The 26,147-nt window shown below is 49.4% G+C and overlaps 1 protein-coding gene across 13 annotated transcripts in view; it reads right to left on the bottom strand.

Moving 5' to 3' along the window:
- EIF4G3 (eukaryotic translation initiation factor 4 gamma 3) overlaps positions 1-26,147 on the bottom strand; it is a 143,144-nt gene that overhangs the window by 11,653 nt on the left and 105,344 nt on the right. For 12 of the 13 annotated variants that reach the window (XM_042022168.1, XM_042022166.1, XM_042022164.1 and 9 more), the window contains 16 exons: positions 25,135-25,384; positions 22,561-22,718; positions 21,316-21,441; positions 20,138-20,248; positions 16,295-16,465; positions 15,127-15,324; positions 14,115-14,261; positions 13,596-13,832; positions 11,437-11,541; positions 9,971-10,103; positions 8,873-8,967; positions 7,221-7,314; positions 6,550-6,667; positions 5,016-5,239; positions 3,715-3,830; positions 1,508-1,680 (listed from right to left, as the gene is read on the bottom strand). In XM_042022168.1, the coding sequence (XP_041878102.1) occupies positions 1,508-1,680; positions 3,715-3,830; positions 5,016-5,239; positions 6,550-6,667; positions 7,221-7,314; positions 8,873-8,967; positions 9,971-10,103; positions 11,437-11,541; positions 13,596-13,832; positions 14,115-14,261; positions 15,127-15,324; positions 16,295-16,465; positions 20,138-20,248; positions 21,316-21,441; positions 22,561-22,718; positions 25,135-25,384 (2,456 nt within the window). The remainder of the gene's footprint in view (positions 1-1,507; positions 1,681-3,714; positions 3,831-5,015; positions 5,240-6,549; positions 6,668-7,220; positions 7,315-8,872; positions 8,968-9,970; positions 10,104-11,436; positions 11,542-13,595; positions 13,833-14,114; positions 14,262-15,126; positions 15,325-16,294; positions 16,466-20,137; positions 20,249-21,315; positions 21,442-22,560; positions 22,719-25,134; positions 25,385-26,147) is intronic. The other variant, XM_042022167.1, reaches the window with a different exon arrangement.

The following is a 26,147-nucleotide window of genomic DNA, read 5'->3' on the forward strand; positions in this document are numbered from 1 at the left end:
CTTTCCATGAAATCCTTGCAGGTGGCTTCACTTCCCATGCCTGGCAGATGGTAATTTTTCTGCTCTCCTGCCAGTTTCTATCATGGTTCGTTTCCCCCCAAAAACCTTGAAAAGTCCAGTGTCCTGTTTAGTGACTATAAATGCACATGTTCTCTCGTGTTTCAAACCAGAAACCACCTCCTTTGCTTTGTTCTTTGCATCCCCCACTGCTCCTCCAGCCTTTCTGCCAGAAATTGTTTTCCTGTTCTGCATCTCCCAGATGTGGGCTGGGAGCAGTGCTCATCCTGTGATCCCTCATTACACGGTCATTTCTCCTGTGTCAGTAAGTGAGGTGGTTTCTGGTGTTCTCCTCAGCACCCACTGAACATCACTTGTCCTTTCCATCATCTTCAGGAGCTGTTTCATGTTGTTTATGCCACATTCACACCACAGATCCCAATATTTCATCAAGATCCACTTATCTAAACGCCAGGAAACTCCAGAACAGCTTTAATCCCAATACATTTTGGATATGTATCACCTCAAATGAGTCCCTCTGACCATCAGTGCTGTGTGGACACAAGTGTTCTCCCTGTGGATCTATGTAGATTTTTTCAGCTGTTCCATACGGTTTTGGGCTCAGGCTGCCTAAACCTTTCGCGTGAGCTAAATGGAGTTCAGGGACAGACACGGGTGCAGGGAGTTCCTGTCAGAGCAGTCGGTGGTACCACAATGACAGGGATTCAAATTAAAGCAGCCAGACAGAGCCAACTCCTCAGGAACTCGGGATCCAAAGAGTTCATCTGCTCCTTCACTGCTGCATTTGTGGCTACCCCTGTTATTCCTCCTATTCTACACTCCGGCGAGGACTGAGTGCCACCAGGGGCCTCCCTGGGAACATGGATTGTTTGAGGACTGGACACCAGGCTGGGAACACAAAACTCAGGGAGCTGAAATGAGCCAGCAGCTGAAACTCAGGTCTCTTGAGGCAGGTCCAACCCATCTGCTGCATGCTCTCCTCCTCAGCTCCTCGAGGATTCGGCCGCTCCAGCTGAGGTGTCCTGAGAGATGGCATCGGGTGGGTGAAGCCTTTTTCCTAGTGGGAGAGTGGCTGAGGCTCTGTGGATGCACAGGAGCTCCCAGGTACTAATGTTGTGTGAAGGATTCTGACTTCCTCCTCTTCCAATTACATTCAGGGATTTGCAAAAGGCAAGCAGGGAGAAATGCAGCACAGAACAGGGATCTGAATACACACATTTAAACAGACACCTACAGATCTACTTTGAAATAAAAGCTGATATAAATATGAACATATTTATGTTCACTAAAGCATCTGAAACACTTTAAGATATATTACAGTAATAATAGTCCTTATAAATACACCCAGATGATATGGTCCTTACAAAAGAATGTGTGGAGAGGGCAGGATACCAAAAAAAGGTGGGAGAACATTTCTCTGCAGCACAGCATCCATTCGCAAGAAACACTGAGGAAAAGAATCTGTGGATTCTCTGTGCAGAATACCAACCCCTTGAAGAAATCCTGCTTGCTCAGCTTTCCCGACTGCACCAGCTGATGTAACAACTGGCCCATGTGATCTCTGGTGATCTGACTCCGCTCCAGCGTCGACTCCACTCCCACGCGCACAAACACGGGCAGCAGGTTCTGGGCACTCAGCTCCTCCACGCACTGCATGGCCTCCTGTGGAACGACACATATCAGTCACCCCGGAACTGAAAAGTAGCCAAAAACGTGGCACAAGAGTATTTCCTACTGTGACATTGGGGATTCTTGGTAAAATGAGTATTTAGTGAGGCTGCTGAATTAGGCTGTGGAACCTCACCACATAATAGTAACAGAAACAAGAGTAATAGCAATAATGGAATTTATACCACTCAGGTAACAACTTTTAAAATACACAATCACATTCCAGGGCTGCTCGGTGAAACGGCAGGAATTGTCTTCTGGATGCCACTGAAACACCTATTACTGCATCAAACATCAAGCCAAGTCAAAAAGAGGGTATCAGGTTAGATTTGTTACTCATCTGACCTGCCACAAATGCCCGTGTTACAAACCCACAGCCCATCAAGAGCCAGAAAATAGCTGGGGAGCACTTGGAGGAAGATTTCCCCTTTCTAAAGCCCCTACTTTCTGGCTTGTGCATTTTGCAACCTAAACAAAGAAAACACTCAGAGACTCTGAGAGTAGCTCTCAAAGTCCCACATCAAAAATCTCCACTGCCATAACAAGGACCTCCCAGTGACCTTCTGGGTCCAGCCCACGGATCTCAGTGGCCTTCCTGACCACAGGCACCTGCTCTGTGACTGCTTATGCCTTGAGTTACCAAGACCTGGCAGCCCCAGATGTGTTTCCCCAGGCCCTGCTTTTTTCTGCAGGCCAGGAACGCGGTGGTCCCAGCCCATGCGCTCGGGTTGGAGCTCGTCAGAAGGATCTCGGTGTCCCAGGACACACAGGGAACCCTGCTGGCCGACCCTGCTGTCACCAGGGTCACAGCTCAGCAGTTTGGAGTTCACGGTCAGGTCAAACTCTGAGGACCAAACACCTGCAAAGGGCCATTCCTCTGCTCTACACAGCAGGAACTCGCTCACGGGTGGCTGCAGGAACACGAGTTTAAGCAGAGTTAGTCAGAGCTTCACTGCACCTGACGAGCACCAAGAATTCCCCAGTAGCAAGTAATTCCTGATGCAAACAAACTGCCTTGATTCCATACTTTTAATCAGCCCTGCCCTGTCCAATGCAATTCAGCTCTATTTCCAGCCAGCCACAGAAATATGCTGCTGTATTTGCAAACAGGGAACCGAAGTGGTCCCTTCATTGCAGGCACCCAGGGGGAGCCTCTGGAGTCCATCACAAGAAGGAAAAGAAGTGGCGACTCCTTGGCTCACCAGCCCCTGGGTCCCAGGCCAGCCCACTGCCAATCAGAGCACGGTTTTTCCTCTCCAAACCAAGTATTTAATAATTTATCCCAATAACTAGATGTGAACTCTAAACAATCCATCATGAGGCTATTCCTCTTTCCAATCATTAATTGGAAGCCCAATGAAATGGAAGCAGCAACTCTGCTTTTAGGGTGCCAAACCAGCAACTCCCAAATGCTGCCATTTCAAACTTGGCAGGTTTTAAAATTTATTTCAGTGAAAGATCAAACGAATCAGCTTCATAGCCAATGTAACACTTCTAGCAAACTCCCTGGACAAGCTAAAAAACCCATTTACAAGGGAAACAAAATTTCAACCTTTTAACTAGGAAGTGATGACAGCTGCTCAGTAATTTCCAATGTTTATTAAAAATCCTCTGGAGTGGTTTGTTCAATATTTAGTACTGCTTTATCTGCCTTCAGATCAGAACAGCACATGCTTTGATAACTAAATGAAAACCTCTGTTTATTTTCCCACTAGCTTTTCTGCTTCCAGAATTGCTGGTATTATGGAGCTGCTCAGTGATTCATGACAGATACACATCCATCTTACTACTTAAAACACACAGGCTGGGCTATTTTTCCTATGACCAGCAGGGCAGAAAACAAGCTTGGGAGACAACTGTCCTGAAACGGCTCATGGAGCTGCTGCTGCTGCTGCTGCCTGGATTCTGCCTGGCCCCGCTGCTTCCGCTGCCTCTGTGTGGGCTGGGTGCTCACAGAGACAGATCCTGGAAAGAAAGCACTCCATGCCCTCAGAGCTTTCTGTTAAGAGAGGTTTTCATCTTGCTTACCTTAAAATCATTAATATGTAAGAACTCATCAATGATAGATTTGCATTTTCTCTCTATTTCCTCTTCTGATAGCGAAGGCTTTTCTTGCACTGGAACTGGGGGAGCTTCTGGCTTGGCTGGTGGAAATACAGCAAAAAGAAATGTTTGGAAAAGGAAAATCAGCATTTTAGAGCTGACATTCTGAGAACAGAAGTCACCAGAGCAGGTGTGTCCCCTGTCCCATCCTCAGGCACAGGGTAGTTCTTTGATGGGGCTTGGAACAACCTGGGATAGGTGGAATGTGTCCCTGTCCATGGCAGGGGGTTGGAACTGGATGAGTTTAAGGCTCCTTCCAACTCAAACCATTCTGGGATTCTATGATTCCTTCCTGGCTACTTTTCCCCCATAGGAACTCCCAGTATCTCTGTAACTTGACCTTGCAGGATCACAGCTGGCAGTGGCACAGGTCGAATACCTTAAAAGCTCTCCGCAACCATTAAATAATTAAATGGGAGCTGTTGCAGTTAAAATACGCTGACTGCAATGGGCAGCAGCCCAAGGCAATCTCCTGATCACATCCCAAAACTCTGGTCCCTGTGGATTGTCTACAATGTCCCAAAGCTTCAGGATAGGCCTCTGCTGTGCTGTGGCAGTCAAGGTGTTTCCCTCACTGCAGCAGTTTCCAGATGTTTCCCAGGGAAGGGGCTGAACGCTGCCCTTACTATATAGGTTCTGTCCACAGGGAACAACCCCTGGGAGTCCACATTTTCCCACTAACAAACCAGCCCAGGCTGGCAGGAGGGAAAAGTAGGAGCTGCAGGACTGACAAGGTGACAGTCGAGTCACCTTGGTGGGTGCCACTGTCCCGCTGCACCAGGGCCAGCTCAGGAGGAGAGCTGGCAACGACATGGTGCTAAAAAGCTGCTGTGCACCATCTGTCCCAGACCCAAATCCCTGCCCTGGCCCAGAGGAATGCTTGGAAAGGGTAGACATAGCTTTACTGGGCACTGAAAAAGCATTCCTGAAGAACTGACACTGACTTGGGGGACTTTGTGCCCAGAAGCCAGTGGGACAGTGACAGGCCAAAACAGGCAAGACAATGCCATGGGGCGGTGTTGTGCTGGCATCTGCAGCCTTTCAGCTCTGCTGGATCCTACAGAGGAGCTGGAGAGGGATGAGGCCGAGGCCTGCCTGACTCAGCTGTTACCCAGCTCTGGGAGGTGCATCACAGCTGCAGCAGCCGACAGTGTGACTGCTCCTGACAGATCCTCCTGCCTTTCCACACACTCAGCAACATTCCCCAAGCACAGAGGAGCCGTTACCAGATTCCTTGGCTTTGTTCCTCTCGGCCTCAGTGCTGTTCCTGTCCATCTCCATGCCTCCTGTCAGCTGCTTCACCGTCTCCAGCATCTCCCTGCGCTGCTCCTCCTGGGCCTGGTTGTCCAGCAGCAGCTCCTTGCTGCTGCTGCCCCGGAGGAAGGTGTTAGGCCGGGACAGGGACGGTGGCAGAGGTTTGTCGTTCTTCTCCCTGCCTGTGCTCCCGCGACTGCCGAACACAAACACACTCAGAGGTTAGAGAAGGTACCTGAGGGCTTCACTGCAGGAAAAAACCACCCCCAAACCCCACAGAATTGCTGACTCCATTTCTTACAGCTGTACCTACAATCAAAATTAACTCAATTTCAGGGATGCGCAAACACAAATACCCAGAGTGGACAGGCAGAGCCAATGCTTGCTAGAGAACACATGGGAAAGCAGTGCTCTGCAGCACCCATTTTATAAATGGAATTGTGAATTTTATAACACAAGGACTCTGTTTCACTTTGAAATGGTGTGAGAGCTTTAGATTAGATGTGGCAAAGAAATTCCTCCCTGTGAGGGTAGGCAGGCCCTGGCACAAGGTGCCCAGAGCAGCTGTGGCTGCCCCATCCCTGGAAGTGTCCAAGGCTGGGTTGGACGGGGCTTGGAGCACCCTGGGATAGTGGAAGGTGTCTCTGCCCATGACGGGGGGTGGGACTGGGTGATCTTTAAAGTCTCTCCAACCCAAACCATTCTGTGATCCCATGAGAGTTGTATTTTTTACCCATTTATTGAAAAATACCTCCCAAACAGTGAACGCTTCCAGCAACAGGTGACAATGATCTGTCCTATTAACTATTGTGTTAACAAGTAAGATGGGCAAAATAATACCAAAATGGAGTCATTTCCAGGTAAGCCCAAGCTTTTCTTGAAATAGGAAGGAAAACATTAGAGGAACAACCCAGGAAAACACTTCAGCAGCTCGTGTGCACTGGAAGGAAGATCCAGTGACCTTTTAAATGAACTGTACATTTATAAACCATGTCTAGAGTTAATAAATTATTGAGGGTTAATACATGTTTCATGCTCCAAGCTGGAGTGGCTGCAGCCCTGAAGGAATTGGAGTGAGAGAGAGGCTCTGCAGCATTTTGTGGCATGCGGGAGCATGGGCAGGTAACACCTGCTGGGAAGGGTCAGACACTGCTTTATGCTGCATTTCTGCCAGGTTTTAGGTGTGTTTTTCTGGATAAATAAACCTACTGACCTGGCTGAATTCACAGCTATTAAATCCAACCTATTTATTACTACTTTTTATCTGAAGAGTTTTTGATCTGTTAAACACAACTACCCTTAGCTGAAGGGTAAAAACATTAATCAAAATGGCTTTAAAAATGAATTCCACCTGTCTCCCCTATGGTATTATAAAATACAGGTGTGTTTGAAGCTAACTCAGAGGGGAATTCCTGGAAAGGCAAGGAATTCTCTTCTTTCTGAGTGCTGGTACCCAGAGCAGGGGGTGCAAAGTGCAGCAGGGAAGAGAAATGGAGCGACACTCACCTCGTTAAGGCCCTGCGAGATTCTAGTTCTGAAGATGCAGATGAGGCAGATACTGGGGAGACTGGAGGCTGCAGGGCAGAAAATCTGTTCAGACTTGTGGCACTTGGTCGCAAGGAGTCTGGAGATCGTGGAGACAACACAGAGCAGAGTGACAAGGTCAGGAGCTGCTGCTACCTTGGCATCACTGAGCAGTTCAGCCAGAGCTGTTTCAGAGCGATGGGGAGAGAAGTGCAGGGAAAAGGCTGGTCCTGCCCCACTTCAACCCTTCTTGTCAGGAGGTCACACAGAGAGGGGAGGAGAGGAGACTGAGGGGAGCCCTCATTGGGGGCTGCAGCTCCTCCCAAGGGGCAGCTCTGATCCCTGCTCTGTGACCAGGACAGGACTGAGGGAGCAGCTGGAGCTGTGCCAGGGGGGTTTAGGTTGGATCTCAGGGAAAGGTTCTTCCCCCAGAGGGTGCTGGGCACTGCCCAGGCTCCCCAGGGAATGGGCACGGCCCCGAGGCTGCCAGGGGTGCCCAGGGTGGGGTTGTTGGGGTGTCTGTGCAGGGCCAGGGGCTGGACTGGATGATCCTTGTGGGTCCCTCCCGGCTGAGGACGTTCCAAGGTTCTGTGAACCCACCCAAACCTGCTCTTTGGCAGCAAAGCCGAGGGTGAGGGTCCCTCCTGACTTACCCATCTCGCTTGCCTTGGCTCCACCACTGCTGCCCTTCCCCCAGCTGCCCAACTGGGCTTTAGGCACGAGCTGAATCTTCTCATCTATTGTGGGCTGTAAAACACACCAGGATGTACCATTACAAGGGCAAATCATACCATTTAATAATAAATGGGAGATTTTTTTGGCAACAATCCCAGTCTTGTGAACACCAAAATACACTTTAAGACATTTCTGGAAGACCAAACCGTGGCCCAAGACCGAGGACACAAACAACAAAGGGCATCACGAAGAGCCTCTTCCAAATGCCAGTGAGAGACATTCACAGTGAGCAGGAGCTTCTTTTTATCGGGAATTTGAAGCTCAGGAAGGTGGAAAAGCTCAGTGTATCTGTACTTGAAAGATGTTCAGTCCGTTTGTGATGTGTGAACAGCTCCACTGTCCATCAACCCTCCAGTCATGGCTTTGCGGGGATCTGCAGGGCACCCAACAATCCAGAGGGCAAAGGACGACAACAGGTCGCAGAACTTGGAGGGAAGAAGTGGTGTCTGGCAAGAAGAGAACATTGATTTTACAATGTTCAGTGGGAGAATTTATTGACAAGGAGGCTGTGACCTCGCAGATCTCTGGTGAGCTCCTCTCTCCTTCCAAAGCAGCTGCTGTGGAACCAGCTCCATTTGTATGGAACAGAGGAGAAGGGCTTTTCCCAGGTGAGCCATAAGCCCAGGCAGGAGGAGGCTGAACCTCTCCTGCTAATGAAGTTTTGGAGACTGTTTTATGACTTTCTGAAGGAACAAACTGATTGGATCTGCAGAAGGGCTGCAGTCTGTCCAGCTCCTGCCTTACAGCTCTCCAAGAATCCAGGCACTGAGTGTAAAAATTCAGGGTGAGTGACATTAAGTGGGACAAGGGAATATTTAGGAATCACTGATTAATGCAAAGGCCAGACTTTTCCTTGGCAAGAAAACCCAGAGCTGTTCTGAAGCTTAAAAAAGGAGAAATCTCCCAACTTGCCCAACCTGCAGCCGGGAAAACTGTCCCAAATCCACCAGTCTAACGGTGAAATAACAGGAAGCTGCTCATCTGGAGGATGAATACAAAAGTTTATCACGTACTGGGGGATGCAACCATGCCACCAAATCAAGAAACCTCCAAAAGCAGACACAGCTCTTCCCATTCTACTGCAGCCTCCCGAGTCTGGAGTGTTGCTGTTTGTGACACATCAAAGTGGACGTGGCCTCCCTGTTTTATTGAGGAGCAGCATCAGAATAGGGTCTTAAGAACTTGAGGCAGCCAAGGATTTCCAGCAGGTGTTTGAGACCCCCAAGTGATGTGTTTGAGACCCATCAAACGTGGGTGCTGTGCTGCCTCTCCATGTCACACAGTACCCTGACTCACATTTTCATCACTGAATAAAATGTAGATTTTCTGACTACGAGAGCTTCTGAATTACTAAAAGGACACTGTGAACCTAAGAAAGAAAGTCTGCACACTCCCTTCCCTCAGGACAAAAGGAACATCCAGAAGATAATGGAGCTTTATCTACACACAGTACTAACTCTGAGGATTTAAAATGTCCCGACCCCAAGTTGCGACCTGTACACACCGTCCCAGTCCTTCCTGGACTGACAGATATTTTATTGCCCTGAAGGAGCCTTGTGGTGGCACCTACCTTGGTGATTTTAAGGAACTTGGTGGGGTCCAGCACTCTGCTGTTCTTTGCCCCCTGCACAGTGTTCCAGCCGCCTTCGTCGACCCGTGGGACACCTGAGGGTGACAAACAGAACCCTCCTCAGCTCATCCCGCTGCTCCGCCGGCAGGGCCCTGCTCAGCAACGTCTGTCCCACTGACATGACACAACCAGCCTGCCTGCCTGTGTTCCCACAAAACAGCCTTGACACAAAAGCTTTCTCTCCTTTCAAGGGCTGCTTTTGGAAGGGATGGTTCCTGGCTGGATTCCTCTGCATTCCTGCAGATGCTGCACGTTCACGAGCTCACGGAAGGAGCAGGTGAGATGCCTTCCCTGACCAGAGCCTCACTCACCCCACACATTCCTGCAGTGCTTGGCAGGTCTGACACGGAGCCCCTCAGGCCAGGTTCCTCACCTTTTCCTGGTGTCACTTTCAGGATAATTAAAGTCTACATTATTTTCTTTATGCCCTGTTTTCAAAGCACTTTCATTTGACAATCCTTAGTATTAAAGAATCCCCAAAATTACTTTCTCCTTGCCCTGCTCTGTTCCAGACTTTATTTTCCCAGTCACTCCAAATTCATCTTCAGGTAGTGCCCTGAGGGCCAGGAGCAGTTTAAGCCAAGACACTCCCTCATGCAGAGTCAGCACCTCACGACTGTAACAGCTGAAGACAACACGGTTACTCCTGAAATGAGATGTTTTTCTCTTGAAATGAGACTCTGCAGTGTTATGAGAATGGATGGCAAATCTGACTCCCAAGTAGTAACTTGTTAGAACAGATTTCTGGCAGCCTGTCACAAAATCAAACATGGTTTGAATGAATGGAAAACTTAAGCACTGTTGGCCTGTGGTTGGCTGTTTTCACCCATGGGATTTGCCCCTGAAAATCCCCACAGCCAATCCATGGCAAATCTGTTCCTTTTCCAGCCTCTGCCACAATCAGGCCCCAATTCCCTTTGCTCATTACACTTGGGAAAAAAAAACAACACCAGATTTTTTCCTTTTATGTGGGATTCCCTCTAAGGCCACAGGGTGTGAAATGAGTGAAAGGAGCAGCCAACTTGGCTTTCACTTTACCTGGTCTCCTCTTGTCTTTGGTCATGAGTTGTTGCACCTTCCTCTGTTCTTCCTGCTCTTCAATCTTGGCTTCTTTATGGATCTGCTCGATGGTCTTGGGGCCCTGGTCTGCTCTCCGTGACACCCAGTTGCACTGGGGAAGAAGCAAAAAAAACCAAACACGTGCTCAGGGAAACTTCCAGGGGAGCATCAAACGTGGGGAATTTGAACATTGGGAACGAGGCCTCATCCTCCCACCCTTGCCATGCCTTAGAGGGGCCGGAGAAAATCCTGTGGAGCTGGGACATGTTATGGACATGGTTATCCCAGCACCAGAGAGCAAAGCCCTGTGCTCAGGTAGAGAATGCAGTGAGACCTGACTGAGCTCAAGACATGTCAACCCCCAGCCTGCACATTCCCAGCTTCCCACTCATTCAAGGTTCAGAGGAAAGAGAAGAGCTGCTGTCACTCTATGACTGACACTCTTGGTGGGAGCCTTTCCATCAAGCCTGAGGGGAAAAAATGAAACCTTGAAAATAAAAAAAGCAAAAAGTGACTGATTTTAAGTGGAGACAGTGCTTTGCCAATCCAGGAATGGTGATGGCTGAGACAGGAATCCTGCAGAGAGGGGCAGCTGTCACTCCAAAAACACTTTCCCTGCTCGATGTGTCTTTTCAGCCATGCACTGCTCAGACCCTTCCAGCCCTGGAATGACCATGCTGTCCCTTATCTTGCTGCAGCCTCATTACAGCTCTTGGGGCAATTATCTACCTGCAGCCAAAACGGTGACTTCAGCCTCCACACAACCCAAAACAGGTCCCCTGGGGGAAAAATCACAGGTGCTGGGAAGGTTTGTTCCACCCGTGGTCACGTCTTCACCTGCACAGCGTGGGGGCCGTGTGCACCACACAAGTACTGACCATGGCACCAGGACAATGTGGAGACATCTCCTGGCTTTGAACAGCCAGACTTTGGGGAGAAGGGGAACAGATCTCCCCCCAACATCCTACTTCAGCTGTGAATCCCTGCTCTTGCATGAGAGCTTATCCAGTCTGGATATGGAAGGGAACATGACAGACTGGCAGGAGAGCTGGGCATGTTCACCTGGAGAAGGGAAGGCTGAGGGAGAGCTCAGAGCCCCTTCCAGGGCCTAAAGGGGCTCCAGGAGAGCTGGAGAGGGACTTTGGACAAGGGGGAATGGCTTCCCACTGCCAGAGGGCAGGGTTAGATGGGACATTGGGAAGAAATTCTTCCCTGTGAGGGTGGGCAGGCCCTGGCACAGGGTGCCCAGAGAAGCTGTGGCTGCCCCTGGATCCCTGGAAGTGTCCAAGGCCAGGCTGGATGGGGCTTGGAGCAGCCTGGGACAGTGGGAGGTATCCCTGTCCGTGGCAGGGGGTGGAATGAGATGATCCTTAAGGTCCCTTCTAACCCAAACCAGTCTGAGCTTCCATGATTTCATGCTTTTCCTCACTGGAGTTGTGACCTACCAGCCTTAGGTCTATTACATCCTGAAGCATGAATCGAATCCTTGAGGAGGTTTTCCTCTCTTTCACAATCTTCTCCATCTGATTAAAATACTGGTCCATGCGGGGCTAGACAAGAAAAACAGCATCATCAGTGTTGTGGAGAAAAATGAAAATACTCCCTTGAGGGGCACCCAGCTGCTCCTGCATTCCCGTGCTGGAAACATCAGGGGACACAGGGCTGCTCCCCAGAGAGCTGAGTGCTGGGTCTTGTACACTCCTCCAGGATGGATTGGAGGGCAGCATGTGCAGGAAATGAGGCGCAAGTGTGCAGGCACGCACTTTCTCTGGGTTTTCAATTATTCAAACAATGAATGCCCTCTGCACTTACATAATAAACATGACATCCATTGAAAATATATCTCATTCTGAGCTCCCCCTCCTCAAATCAGCTTGTGTGCTCACCTCAGCCCAAGAAAAACCGGCTCAGGAAACAAAATGGGTACAAAACCAGCCTAAGACACATCACTGCACGGTTTACCCCCCAAGCTGTCTGAGCCAGGCCAGGCTGAGCAGCAGCTCTGGGTCTCTCTACAAGAACAGTTTAATGGACTCGGAGTGGGAAAAAACCCCACAAACTCCTCCTCATCCAGAAAAATCATGATGTAGTAGAATCCCAATAGGTTCACACTAAGACATGAAAGCAGAGAAGCTCCTGTTAGGTTTAAATTTGGCTCACCAAGCTCTAAAAAGCCTTTTTCTCAAAATAGGGCCTCTGGTTGTTTCAAACCAAGAGTTTCAGAGCACTTTTCTATAGTGTTTCCCTGTCTCTGCACTAAATAACAGCTAAACCCTTGTTCTTGTAGTTAAACAAACAAGAAAAAGCCCATTAAAGTTTGTGTCTGGCCTTGCCTTGGAAAGTTCCAGCTCTGGGAGCAAATGTTTCCAAATGTAGGGATCATGGGGAAATATTACCAATGGACTTATTTCAGAAGTTTTAATTGAACTATGACTAACAGTTCAGCTTCAATAAAAACACACAATAAAATGTCTACCCCATTAAGAAGGATTCTCTCAGTCTTGATAGAAATAACCAAACCCAAAGACAGGACAGAGGCATCTGGAATTGCTCCCTTGCTCCGTGCCCCACCATGCCCCGCTCGAGGATGCAGGACCAGCAGAGCCCCAAAATGTTGGCTTTTACAGTGCTCAAAAAGACCAAAACAGCATCCAGGCCTCATCCAGCCTGACCTCAGCTTGGAATTCAGACCTGGTTTTCTTCCCAAAGCACACGGAGAAACTGAATCCCATGCTGGTGCCATGCCTGGTGCTGCGTTCACAGCATGGGATGTTTAGCCTGGGGATTGCTGATAAAACCACGTTGTTTTGGTCAATGCTCACAGAACAATCTGGGAAATTCCTTCCCCTTAAGGCTCAGGATTGATTCCTGAGATCCAGCGTGTGGAGAGGGAACTCCCTGCCCTGGGCAGCTGAACACAATTAGCTCCGTTTGTTTCCAGAGCCGAGTCCCACTGATTCCTGGCAAAACCCTCGAGTTTTGCATCCCAAGCCTGATTTTTGTGAAGGAGCAGCAGATTGTCTGTGCCAAGAGAAGCTCTTGGAGTGCTCTGTGCTCCGTGCTACAGATACATTTGCTGAAAAACGGGGAGGAGGATGCAGGATTGCTGTGGTGGCAGAACAGCTGCCACATCCCAGCACAACTGGAGACAAGGGATGACACAAAATAAAGGCACCCCCGAGGCTCAGGCAGGAGTTTGGACTGGTTAATGAGGGCGTTTTAGATTTCACCTGAACAACACATTAAATGGTGGCTTCTGTAGGTAACATAAACCTTCAACCGGAAATATTCATGTTTTGGGAACTACAGAGAGAGAGGGACATTCAACTTCGAAAAAGTAAATGTTGAGCATTTCTGGGCTGTGTGTTTGGATAAAATCTTTGGAAACAACAACTGGAGAACACTGTTGAAAATGACACAGACTCTATTACAGAGCAGGGAGCGAGGCCAGGTCATGACGAAACATCCACAGAGGAGTGGATGATTTCCTCATGCCATATGGAAATTCCTGAAGAAAAAACAAATCTTCAAATAAAAACACCCCACACCCATTTTTCCAGCCCTGCCCAGAGAGCCTCATCCCTCGCTCCCATTCCTGCCCCACCTTTGCCTTCTCAAAGTCCAGGTCCTTGCCAATGGTTGTGAGCAGGCGGCAAAGGCACTCGAGGGACTCCTCGTCGTGGTTTTTCAGCAGCTTCACCACGCAGTCGTGCATGATGGCCTCCGTCAGCATCTTCAGCTTGAAAAGCTCACCGATGAATTTTATATTCCCAATGGATCTCCGCCGGGCTTTGTCCTTGGCCTCTTCCAGCTCATCGTGGAGCCGCGTCTTCTCCTCTGGCTGTAAAACAGGAAAACAGGTCTGCGAAACCATGTTCCCAGTGCACAGAACTCTTTGAAAGATCCAGTTTTATGTTCATAGACACTGTTCACTCTTTTCCTCCTAAAGCCCTGAAAGATGCTGGTATAAACCCACTGTCAAGGCAAATATTTTTTGTTATCCTCAGGCACAGTGACAGAATGAAAGTCTCAACTCCGGAATCCCCCCAGATCAACTGCTGTCTCAAAAGGAAATAATTTTCTGAGGGAACTCTAAGAACTTATGGAGAAAAACACCACTTACAGTGGTGGCAGCTTCGAGTTCTTTCTGCTTCTTTTCAAAGACATCGTCGTCAGCCTTGTCCTTTTCAAATTCCTTCTGGCAGCGATTTAACAGCAACTTACGGAAATTTACTGTGCTCCCAGGTTTGTCTGCCATGGGCACTTTCAGCTGGAGTGAGAAGGAAGAAAAACATCAGCAGAAATAGGGATAAACTCCACAGAGGAGGGGTCAGCCATAACTATTTTGCTCTTCATGTTGAGCTGTGTGGCTCCGCACAGCTGTGAAAGTGAAGCCTCACGTCAGGATTTCCAGTGGAGTTTTACATTGCAGATATAAAGTCACACTCCAAACTTGGCTGACACCACCTCTGCCCGGGGATGGATTACCTTTCCATCCACAGGATCCCTTAAAAACAACTCCTGCTTAAAACCGCTCCTGTTCTGTGCTGCAGGCTTAAGCTGTATTCCTTCATTGCATGTCATGAAGGACCTGGGGAAAAGGGGGTTATTTTGTCCCAAATTCACCATCTGAGAATGATCTGTGCAAAGTCCGGCTCATCTTGGGCTCCCTTGGAAATGACAGACACAGAAGGGTGGGGAGGCCCTGGCACAGGGTGCCCAGAGAAGCTGTGGCTGCCCCTGGATCCCTGGAAGTGCCCAAGGCCAGGCTGGATGGGGCTTGGAGCAGCCTGGGACAGTGGAAGGTGTCCCTGCCCATGGCAGGGAGTGCAATGAGAAGAGCTTTAAGTTCCCTTTCCCACCTATACCATTCCATGCTTCCGTGATTTTCTGAACTTCCCAAATCGCATCTCGTGACCAGGTGGAGCAGAGTACTCAACTCCCAACAACAACTGCTCCCTCAAATCCCTCCGCCTCGGGCATGGCCAACAAATACTCCACATTAACTATTCTCACTTACACTCAGAACAAACACTTAACTCTGCTCTCCCCGGGTTCTGTCACTGCCCACCAGCCCGTGGGGTGCTGTGCTGAACACTGCCCAGAGGAGTTCCCGAGCTGTGGGCAGCTCTTACCGTCACCAGGCACCGGCACATGTTGGCGTACGCCACCGAGAAGCTGGGCTCGTCGATGGCCTTCTCGAAGACCAGGTCGATGACTCCCTTCAGCCTCTCCTCTGTGTCCACCGTCAGGTCTGTCACCTGCTTCATGAGCTGGTTGAACATCTGGGGCGTCAGCTTGTTCAAGATGCTTCGTACCTTGCGGAACAGCTCCTGAATGACAGAGCATTGAAGTTCAGGCACAAGGGGTGCAGGGGGATTTCAGGAACAAGCCAGGATGCTTCTTACAGGGGAATGGAGACATCCTGTAGGAATGTCTGGGAAGCTGAGTGACACTCCACGTTTCTGCACAGCCCAACCCCACTTCTCACTTGGCTACCAAAGACCAAGGCTGCAGGGCAGGAGTTCTGGAAATGCCCAAGTGCTTTTGTCAAGTGCAACACAGGCACAAAGCCCTTCCGGTCAGAAAAACTCTTCTTTATATCAGTTTAATCCATGAGATACAAATTAACAGGGAGTGGCCTCTGTCTCCTTCAGCCAGACGTAACCAACCCCTCCTAAAATTCACTTTAAGGCACTTTATTTTTTCCTATCCAGGATGACAATGAGGCCAGCAATGCCACCATTAGCTCCAAAACCAGAATTCCAGTGTCCTTCAAGACCATCCCAACTTATCCTACAAATTACAAGCTTGATCACCAGACAAGCACCTCCTCCCAGAGCAGCTGTCCCACGGAGGAGAGGAGAGGGAGAAGGACAGAGGGAGCTTCAGACAGCACTGTTGGGCTGGGCAGGACCAACTGAGGGATTTCACAGAGGAACCTCAGTCTTGGTGAGGATTCAGTGCAGAAATGTGGTCTAAAAGGGGATGAAAAGCAAGTTCTATGCTGGGAATGTAGGGCTGCTTGCTTTAGAACGGAGACAGAAATATTCCAGTAAAACAGCAGTAGAAAAGCAATCTTGGAAGAGAGGTAGGACGTTGTCTGGTGTTCTCTGCTTAATATATAGGACTAGCATTTAAACTCCAGGTCAAGAATAAACATACAAAAAATACCATCAAGGTAGGGGAAAGCTGGGATTCCAACTGAACTTCACTGCCCTTTTTCACCGTGACACAAGAGGGAAGGCAAATTACCATTACCTGGTGCAGCTGCTGCACCCTCAGGCCTGCTTTCGCTCTCACCTGGGTTTTGACGTTTTCGGGGTCCTCCGTTTGGTTTTCCCTCTTCAGGCTCGGCTTCCAGGCGTTCTCCGCCTTCTTCAGGTGCACATCCTCCTTCACACACACAGTGATGATCTTCCTGGGCTCCCTCCTCTGGCCCGGCTGAGATCTCCTCGGTCCAACATTCAACAACTAGGACAAAAACATTCCCTGTTATATCCCACTTTAAGCTCACATGGGGTAACACGCTGCAGGGCAAACGCCAACACCCGCTGACGGCACCACTGGCCACCAGCACGCCCTGCTGGGACACCAGGAGTCCCTCCGGCCCAACACTGCTCTGGGCTGGTCACAGAACACATTTCTCCGGGCAGCTTTTCCCAACAGAGAGATGGGATGACTCTGCCTACACGATCTGGCAGCGCTCCAGGTGCTGCTATAGCGGGGCAGAACTGAACCCCACTGGCCTAAAGTGCCTCTTGGCAGTCAGAAACTGCATAACTGAGACACCACAGCGAAGGTGTGGAAGAATTCAGCCCTTACAGGTGTATTTCAAACATGCCATCCCAAGCACTTAGACAATGATAAATCAGCAGCTCTGCCAGAAATGTTAAGTTTTACTGGAGATTGCTTCCAACAGAGCCATTTTGAAATGGGAATTACGTAAAACATACTGAAGGAGTATCACTGCAGCTCCTGCACTGTAAAAATATGGATCCTAGCAGATGTGGGGACAAACTCTGGGTGGTTCCACAAAAGAAAGGGAATCAGGGTGCTTTGGAACTGCACCAAGCACTTCTGCAATCCTGTGTAACGTGATGCTCCTCCCGAACAAATGAGGCACAAAACCTGCCACAGCCAGGGAGTTTTTCAATGTACAACTGGTAGGGCACAAGACACCCCCAAAGCTCCTCTTCATCATCTGGGGGCTTCTGATTAAGGACTAAAGGTACCAGGTGCTGTTGGGAGGTTGTTCTGCCCCCATGCTCTTTCACATTTCTGAACTCATTTATCACAAATGTCCAACCTCAAGGTACAAATTAATGCAGCAAAACTCCATTATCAAACCTGGTACTTCCCACAGCAGTAATTAATCTGCTCAGCAGCCACTTGTGGAAGATGGGCCATTTCAAACACTGCTTTGTTCAACAAAGGGTTCAACGAGCATCAAAAAGGCCAAACCACTGCAGTTATTCAAAGAGCTTCACTGAATAGGAGAAAAGGGCTCTTGGCTGGTGCCTCTTATGTCACACATCAGCCACAAACCTGGGTTTGTGTTACTGAAAGGCAAAATCCTTCTTAAAGGCAGGAGGCAGTTGAACCACTTGCCTTTGACAAGGTAAATGTGTGCAAATGAACACGATCACCAGCAGTGCTGGAGCTCTTGTCTGGGCTCCACTACAGACAACAGCAACAGAGGAAGATGTCAGAAGACGACGACCTCAGGCCACGACCTGCTCTGTGTGCCCAGCGACGCCTGGGAGAGGGCTCCGAGGGGCAGGGTGTCAGTGTGCTCCCCTCAGCTTACTAAGACCCCTGTTCATGTCACCTGGCATGCACAGAAATAGCCCAGCAGCTTATTCAAACTGCATGAGGCACAAGCCCCATGAATGCTGTAATTCACAGAATCATTTATCTTGGAAAAGACCTCCAAGATCATCAAGTCCAACCACTTGCAGCACAACCACACCAGCTGACCACTCCTGAGGAATCAACAGTGGAACAGGGAGCCTTCAGGATGTTTTTGTGTGTCAGAAACCCTCCTAAAGCAGACACCGAGCTCTCCCTGTGACCCCTCTCTGCTCCCTCCCTGAGCCCTGATCGACACCGGTCTGGCACAGCAAGGCCTGATCGCAGCCCCCCCTTCACACACCTCCTCTGGTGTCACACCACTGCACACAGTTCTGCTGCCCAGGCTCTGACCATGCTGCAAACGTGGAGAGAAGAGACCTCCTCCAGCTCAAAACCCAGACAGCGATCTAACAGAAGACGGACTGGTCACAGCCACACGCGCCAGAGCTCACCACACACCTCCTGCCCACGGACAGCTCTGCAACCAGAGCCAGGCTGGAGCGTGCCCTGAAAACCCAAACCTTTGGGCTCATTCTCCCCAGGAACAGGGGCAAAGCCAAGGAGAGGTGACCTGCAGCCACACCATGTCCTGCACAGAGGCAGCCCTGGTCTGAAGGAGCTTCTGAACATGCCAGGCTGTAACACGCAGGGACAGCGTCGCAGAGGCCGGCGCTTCCTCGGGCACGGGTCCATGCAAATGCTCCCTTTTAGCCAACACCCACCCCTGAAGGAGGTGAGGTGACTCCCTTGGAAAACTGAGGGATGCATGGAGCACCAGTGTGTCACGTGTCACCTCCTCACATCCGGCTACCTTTGAGCCCAGACCTTTCAGGCATCAACACAGCAAAGACTTTCTTTGAGACTATATGTTTTTAATATCTGTGAATAACTGTTCAAACTGTGTGATTAGGTTTTCAATCAGTGAACAGAAGCCTCCTTTGAAGATGTAATAAAATAATAGATGGATCTAACTTTTAACAGAAACGGTCTAGGGGTCTGGGGTTTCTGGCTCTAGATTTACACAGCAAGTTAAAGAGGTGCCTGAGCTCAGGCCTGGCTTCCTGTAAGCAATGATGGTTCTGGGGCACATTACCAGGTGTTCCTGCATTAATCTGAATGACCTCTCTTCCAGAGGAAGAGGGGGAAAGGAAAGCAGGAAGACACAGGGACAAGGCTCCTGCAGAGGAACCAAAGACTCACAGTAGCACAGCCTGACCTGGTGCTCCCACCCAGGCCACAAGTCACAGAAATGCTTTAGAAACCGTCCAAGGAATTAAGGAAGTGCTTCTCCCTCTACAAGAGCCTTCAAATGAGATGGTGAAATTGATCTTCGATGGTGGGACAGGTTCTGTCTTCTGGGAACAAGAATTGAGGTGATTTGAGTTTCCATCACCTCTCGAGAAGGACAAAGCAGGCGCATCCTGTGCAGGGACGGATCTGTCCGCTCCAGCCCCACATCTCTGAGTCTGCACCCTCCTCACCCGCCACACTCACCTAACCCTGCCTACACCAAAGAGCCTTCCCAGCTGGATTCTGCCCCTGTGCAATTCCACCCCGGTGCCGCCTGACGTGACATTGGTTAGTGCCAGAAACAGTCATACAACACGTTCAAGCAAAAAGAGGGAGACAAAGACAAAAGCCAAAGAAGCAAAACAAAAGATTCTCAACGTGCCGGAAGCGGTTAGCGCTGAGCTGCTCGACGTTATTTGGGGCAAGGAAGAGGCAGTGGTTTGATGGTTCATGGCATGGCCTGTGCAGAGGTGGGATGGCTGGGGACAGGCAGTGCACACGCAGGGGTTGCCATGCGTCACAGGAGGGGAACGTCTGGCATTGCTGGGGCTCAGAACCCTCTGATCCTACAACCGCCGGCGTTGAGGACAGGCTGGTTAAACCACGTCACCTTCCAGCCCTCCTCCAGAACAAGGCAAAGAGAGGCTCTGCTCTGCAAAGGCGCAAATGTAAGATGTATGTTATGTGCTGAATGCTCCAAATGAACGGGGTAAGCGGGACTTACCTTTTCTCCCCCTTTCCACAGGTCTGCAAAGTGCAGACCCTCGCGGATCCCGCTCAGGCCAACGTCCCAGCATGCCCTCAGCTGGTGATGTCCCACCCACCACTGAAGACTGCCTAGAGGGGTACAATGCAAGTCTTGTTTCGGTTTTTTTTAAACAAGGTTGCACCTTTTTGTAAAGTTTTCTGCCAGTCGTTCTTTATCAACAGTGGGCATTGGGAAAAAAGGCAACTCTACAAAAAGGTGCAAAGTCTGGGGGGAGAGGGGGGGATTTGGCTTACCCCTATCGGCAGGTTCCTCAATGGTGGGTGAGGCGAGACCAAGAGAGGGCATGCTGGGGGCCCGCACCGAGCCAGGGAGGGCAATCCAGGGGTGCTCTGCACTTTGCAGGCCTGCGGAGAGACAAAGAGCGACAAGCGCGTTACCTGGATGCCGAAGGGCCCGCGACACTCAGCACACGACAGGAGAGGAGGCGCCGCAGCACAACCTGCGCGCCCCAAACAGGGGAAGCACCGGCGACTGCACGAGGTTTTGTGGACCAGGTGATGCTCCAAGAGAAACAGTGGCCCTGAGGCAGCTCCAAGACACGGATGTGCACCTCGGAACCGAGGCAGCGGCCACGAGGCTGCTCCCAAACCAGAAATATTACATTGACCCAAAACTGCTGGGTCTGACTCCTGGAAACCTGCACACTTGGAAGTCGGGGTGATTCAGGGAACTCTTCTGGAACCAGCAGGTTTGAAAGATCCACGATGGCTGTGTCGTTAGACACATCCAGATGGACACAGCAGAAGCAGCTCAATAGCTGAAAGTCAGTGATTGCCCCTAACGACGGCAGCGTCCTCCTCCAGCGGCACTGACGGGGTGGCACGTGCTGGGGGCACCTGTGCCCCGGGCAAAGACATGGCAGAGGCACGAGTGAAGAAGTGATTTCAGAGCGTGGGCAAAGCCAGACACAGGGAAAAGAAGGGAAAGTGAAAGAAAAGCAGCAGAAAAGGTGGGAAAACGAGGAATGAAGTGACCAAAGCAACACAGGGAAGCACAGAGAAAGCAGGAACACAAAGTGCTGGGTACATTTTGTTTGTTAGTAGAATCTCCTTGCTCTGTTGGCGTGTTTTGCAGCGCAGCCTCCCAGGCTGACACGCCGGCGCCGGGTTTGTTGTACGACGAACGTGCGACCGCACACGCGACTGCCGGGTCCGGGTGTGGAAACGCTTCCACCCTCTCACACAGGGAAACGGGACGGAGATTGAACCCTTCCCAACCAATACGTACCAGTGACAAACATCCACAACCATTTCCAATTTCCCCAAGTTTTGTCAGCCAAACAAACATCATCCCTGCATTCATCCTGACAAAGCCAGAACCACCGGAACACCGGAAGAGGCCCAAAAGCCTGAAGAGGGATTTTATCACTGTTAAGGCCACTTTTTAAATGAGCAAGTTGGTATAAACTCACACTTCCAGACACGTTTCTTCCCCCGGGGGCTTGCCTCCCAAAATCAGCAAAGGCCGGTGTGAAGTCGGGGCCTCGTGGCAGGATCCGGGGGTCCAGAGTCCTCAGTGGCAATTTTGGCTGATTGATCTGTGCCGGGAGCAGAGCACACAAACAGGGGCTGCTCAGGGGTGCTGAGCTACCAAAGGTCATGCAATCTACAGACAACCTCTGCTAAACCATAATAGCCATATTTAACATCCAAATTAAAGCTTTTAACAAACTGCTCAAGTTTTAGGCATTCACACAACTAAAAATAAGCATTTAATTTAAAATACATCTTCTGCAGGTGACTACTGAGGAAATAGATGGAGTTCAGAAGCATTTCAAGGCTGAGCAAGAATTACGGAGGATAAAATCATGGTAACACGGGCCCGTCTTGGTCCAGGAGCACAAAACTGCCACCTTCCCTCAAAGCAATGGCTTTTGTGCCAACATGAGAGATGGGCAACTGAGCCCAGGAAGCTCAAACACAGAACAGTGAGAAACAATCATGGGAAAGTAGAAGGTGGATGAAATACTTTTGGGAATAAAGCTGCATTTTACAATTTGCCTGGGTATGAAACTCAGAGTGGAAATGTTTCTGCACACGAGGATCACCCACATCCCCGAGTCTCAAGAGTGAGTCTGTGGTGCTTCCATCAAAGCCAAGGAACTCCCCGGTTCTCAGTGAGAGCAGAACGAGGCCTTGTTGCCAGCACTCAGAAATTCCAAGTGTTCCACTAAGCCCAGACCTCCAGCAGAGACAATCAGCTCTGAGATGAGGCTGGAGAGAAATCCCAGAACTGCCTGGGAATGGAGTTCTTAAAGATCTTTTATTAGATCAGCTTATAAATAGCGAAGAAACTGCTTCAGATCAAAAAACAGTTTGCCCAAGAGCTTCTCTCTGCTTTTTAATTGATCTAATAGCTCAATTAATTGATCTAACAGCAGCCACTGCCTCTCCATCCAGCCTTGCTTGGATCCTCAGCTCTTCATGCCTGGCTCATTTTAAATTTTAATAACAACTTGGTATAACTTATCCAGATAAAGACCATCAAAAATGCTTCAGTTTCAATCATCTGCACACATTCATCAGGCACCAACACCTCTATTTGTAGAATTTTGTGACGAGACCAACTATTCCTGCTTCCCACCAAAAGCCTGCATGGAAATGGCTCAGGAATGAGGCATTAGGGGTCTTTTTTTATATCAAAACCCTGCACATACCTGTTTTATGGGCTCTCCTCTCACCTTGTCGAGCACCACGTCGCTGATGGGAGGCAGACCCTCGGGCTTCTGGATACAGGCAGGCATGAACTGGATATCCAGCAGGAATTCCCGGTCATACTGCTTCTTCCCCTCCGGGTCCAGGGGCTTCCACTGCTCTGTAGGGAGAGAAGTCCCTGAGAGTCACAGGAAACAAACCCTCTGCTCACCCAGACGTGGTTCAGGTAAATCCAAAGGGAAGAGGCTGCTGCAACAGCCTGGGAAATTTCAATTCAAAAAAACTGAAATTGAAAAAAATTTAAAAGATTCAATTAATTTTCATTTTGAAGGGAGAGAGGAGGGGAACAGACGTGGCATTAAAGTGGCATAAACAATGGGGACTGTAGAGCCAGGTCTGGAGCAACGACACCCAGATCTGGTCACTAATTCCAGTTCTAACCCATGTGTCTGACTTTGACTTTCACTCTCCTGGGGGATATGGTGGAATGGGGACAGTTCCCAGTTTCTGCGTGAAAATGGCGAAGGTAAAGTGGTTTGTCTGGTGTAAAAGGAATCATAATATGGAGTCAAGGAGAGCAGAGCATGGAACAAAAATACCTTTTGAAAATGTGAAACCATGGAGCTGTGAACAACCCAGGCTGGAGACAACAAGTGGAAGCAAGAGAAGCCACAACCACAGGCCATGATCTGGGAATTACAACTTTCCACCTATTTTTCATCGGGCTTTTTGGGTGCGGAGGACCCCGCCTGGTGAAAATCACCCCATAAAGCTACAGCCACTTTAGCAGAAGGAAAATCAGCCTCTGGTGGCCTGGAGATGGGATTTTCAGCACCGGCCACACAGTTTGTTCGAAATTAGGGAAGAAAACATGTTTTATCTAAAGGAAAACATCTGTAGGAGATGCTGCCTTTGGATCTCCCTCATGCCAGACTGCCTTACTCAGTATTTACCAGCCCTCCAGGTATTTATTATTCTTCTATTTCACTCCCTGACCCCCAGCTTTGGACTTTGGGGATCGCACCATCTGCACCCCCGCAGAGGCCATGAGCAGGGACTTATTCCAACTATGGGTTTTAACAACTGGGAATGAAAACACACAGAAGAAATTACAAACTTAGCTCTTTAAGCAGTTTTATTTCTACAGAGCTTCAGGATACAGGGGTGCAGAAATGGTTTGGCTGGATCCTGGCTGGAATTCCTGGCCTGTCCCTGTGTCACACCACCTGTCATTTACCATGGAAAAGCTCCGACACAACAACAAGCACTTTATGTGTAGTTTCCTTCTCCTGGAAAGCTCTCAACGAGCTGTTTTAATGTGAGGAGCAGCTGGGCAGCACCACAAGAACGATCCCCAACACAGGAAGAGACAGGGATCAAACACACAATTCCTCCAAAAGGCAGAAACTCCCCTTTCTAAAAAGAGTAGAGCTGAAATCGAGGACTACTGCACAAGTCTGATGTGTGTTGCTTTCCCAGGAATCAATCCAACCCCTCCTGCTGAGTGAAAGGACATCTGGACCCAACCGGGATTGTTCTGACTGCATCAAGCTGATGAATTATGGATTAACTTCAGGAAGTGCTTGGTTAATGAACTGGTCAGGTACCCTGAGCATGATGAGCTATCAAGAGGCCTCTGTGTTTCCCCCTCACGATATGATTGAGCTGAATTAAAAAAACGAAAGCAATTGAGGTCTTTGTCAGAACAAAGTGGTGAAGAAACAACCACTGCAGCGGAATCCCTCAATGGTGGTGTTCCTTGCCCACCAGGTTCTCCAGGTCCTTCCTTATTACTATTATTAGACTCTTTAATTTCTGGGCTCCAAAAAATAAGAGTATTTTATGTGGAGGGAGTTTCACTTGAATAAGAAATTGCTTAAAAATTGGGAGCAGCTGAGAAGTTGGTCTCAAGTTCTGTCCAAATGAGGTGGATTAATTGAGGTTCAGGTCTATAAATTACAAAATCTTCATAAATAACAAAAAGGTTAGGTCTTCATAAAATAACAGACACACCCTACAGATATCCTATACCCCAATCAATGGGACTGAGCTGGGCAGTGTCTGGACTGAAAACCACAAACTGTTTATCCTCCTTGCTTTTCTAGAAATCCAAAGATCCAGGTAACTGTTTACCCAGGAAATTAAATCTTTATGAGCACACATATTTGTATTTAGAACCCAATGAGCACTTTCATTTCTTATTTAACCACCTCTTATTTCAGAGGTATATTGGTTCATATGGAATCTCCTGGATGGTTTCCAGCTGTCAATCACACAGGAATCAACTCTCTGCCATTTCTACCACGCTGTAGCCAACATCCAAATGCATAAAATTTTCAAGGAATAAGGGATTTTCTCTTCTCTTGACCATGATCAGCAAGACAAAACCAATTCTCCCCTTTTGCCCCCCTGGAAGATCTCTCAGGGCCTGTTGGGCTGCAGATCTCAGCACAGCTGCACATGGTGAACACTGAATCCCCTTCCAGCCCCACTGGGAACATCCACAGGGATGACACACAGGGTGTCAGCAGCCCTTCCAGGAGGGAGGCAGAGAAGCAGAGTGGAGCAGGACTTACCTGGTTTGTACTGGTACACAGGCCCCTCTCCGGAGCTCTCCGTGCAACCAGAGTTGGCGTCGGTGCCTTCTCCCTCCGAGACGCTCTCGGCACCGTTCCGCACCAGCTCTGCCTCCTGCTCCCCATTCTCTTCCACAGGTTTCACTGGTTTGAGCTCCAAGGGTTCCCTCTCCAGTTGAAGCCCATGGCTCATTTTCTCCTGGTCGGATTCAAGTACTTTGTCCCCTGAAAGTTCCCCCTCCTCCTTCGGCTGCAGCATGGACAGAAGCAGAGGTTTTGTTAAAAATGCCCCGACAAATTCAATGCACGTGGAACAGCTCTTCATGGATTCACACAGCATTTTTGGGAGCAGCAGGAATACAAATGCATCTTACACAGGGATATGGAACACCACACCGAGCCACTGGGTGATTTATTGGCTCACTCCCATGGACAGCCCACTGATCATTAATGGTGTAACTGGAAAGACTCAGCGTTGCCCATGAAACCTCCATAGGACTGGATGGAGGGAACTCTTAAGCCATGAGCAATCCCAGCCTGGAAAGACAACTCTGCTTTCTTCCTCTCCTATTATCCACGATAAAGGGATGGTAAAGGGCACGTGGTGCTTGTTTTGGGGGATTCTTCCTTTAAATGCCTGCTGCCAACTGGAGCAGATCCCACTACAGAAGGTAATGTAAGATCCAGCCACAATTCCAGCATCTCAGCTTCAGAAAAAGCATTAATAGTATCCCTGGCTGTTAATTTTAGAGCTCTCCAAGGACACAGCCTGATTGTGCATTCAGACGAGGAGGCGTCGGAACACGCTTCTCCCAGGAGAAATCCCAGCACATCTTAGCACTGAACAAAGGAATAACTTCATTGAGGATGCTCTGGAGGAGGCTCCTGCTCCTTTTGCCTCCCCACTTGAGGGCACCACATCCTAAAACGCTTCTTGGAGATTTTTCAAGGGAATTCTCTGAAGAATTCCTCAGTGGAACTGCCGGGTGGTGCAGGAGACACAACTCCTCCAG

The sequence above is a fragment of the Corvus kubaryi genome, unplaced genomic scaffold, assembly GCF_017639235.1.
Source record: "Corvus kubaryi isolate FWS band 111438036 unplaced genomic scaffold, C.kubaryi_AGA036_p1.0 37189, whole genome shotgun sequence".
NCBI classification, from domain to species: Eukaryota; Metazoa; Chordata; class Aves; order Passeriformes; family Corvidae; genus Corvus; species Corvus kubaryi.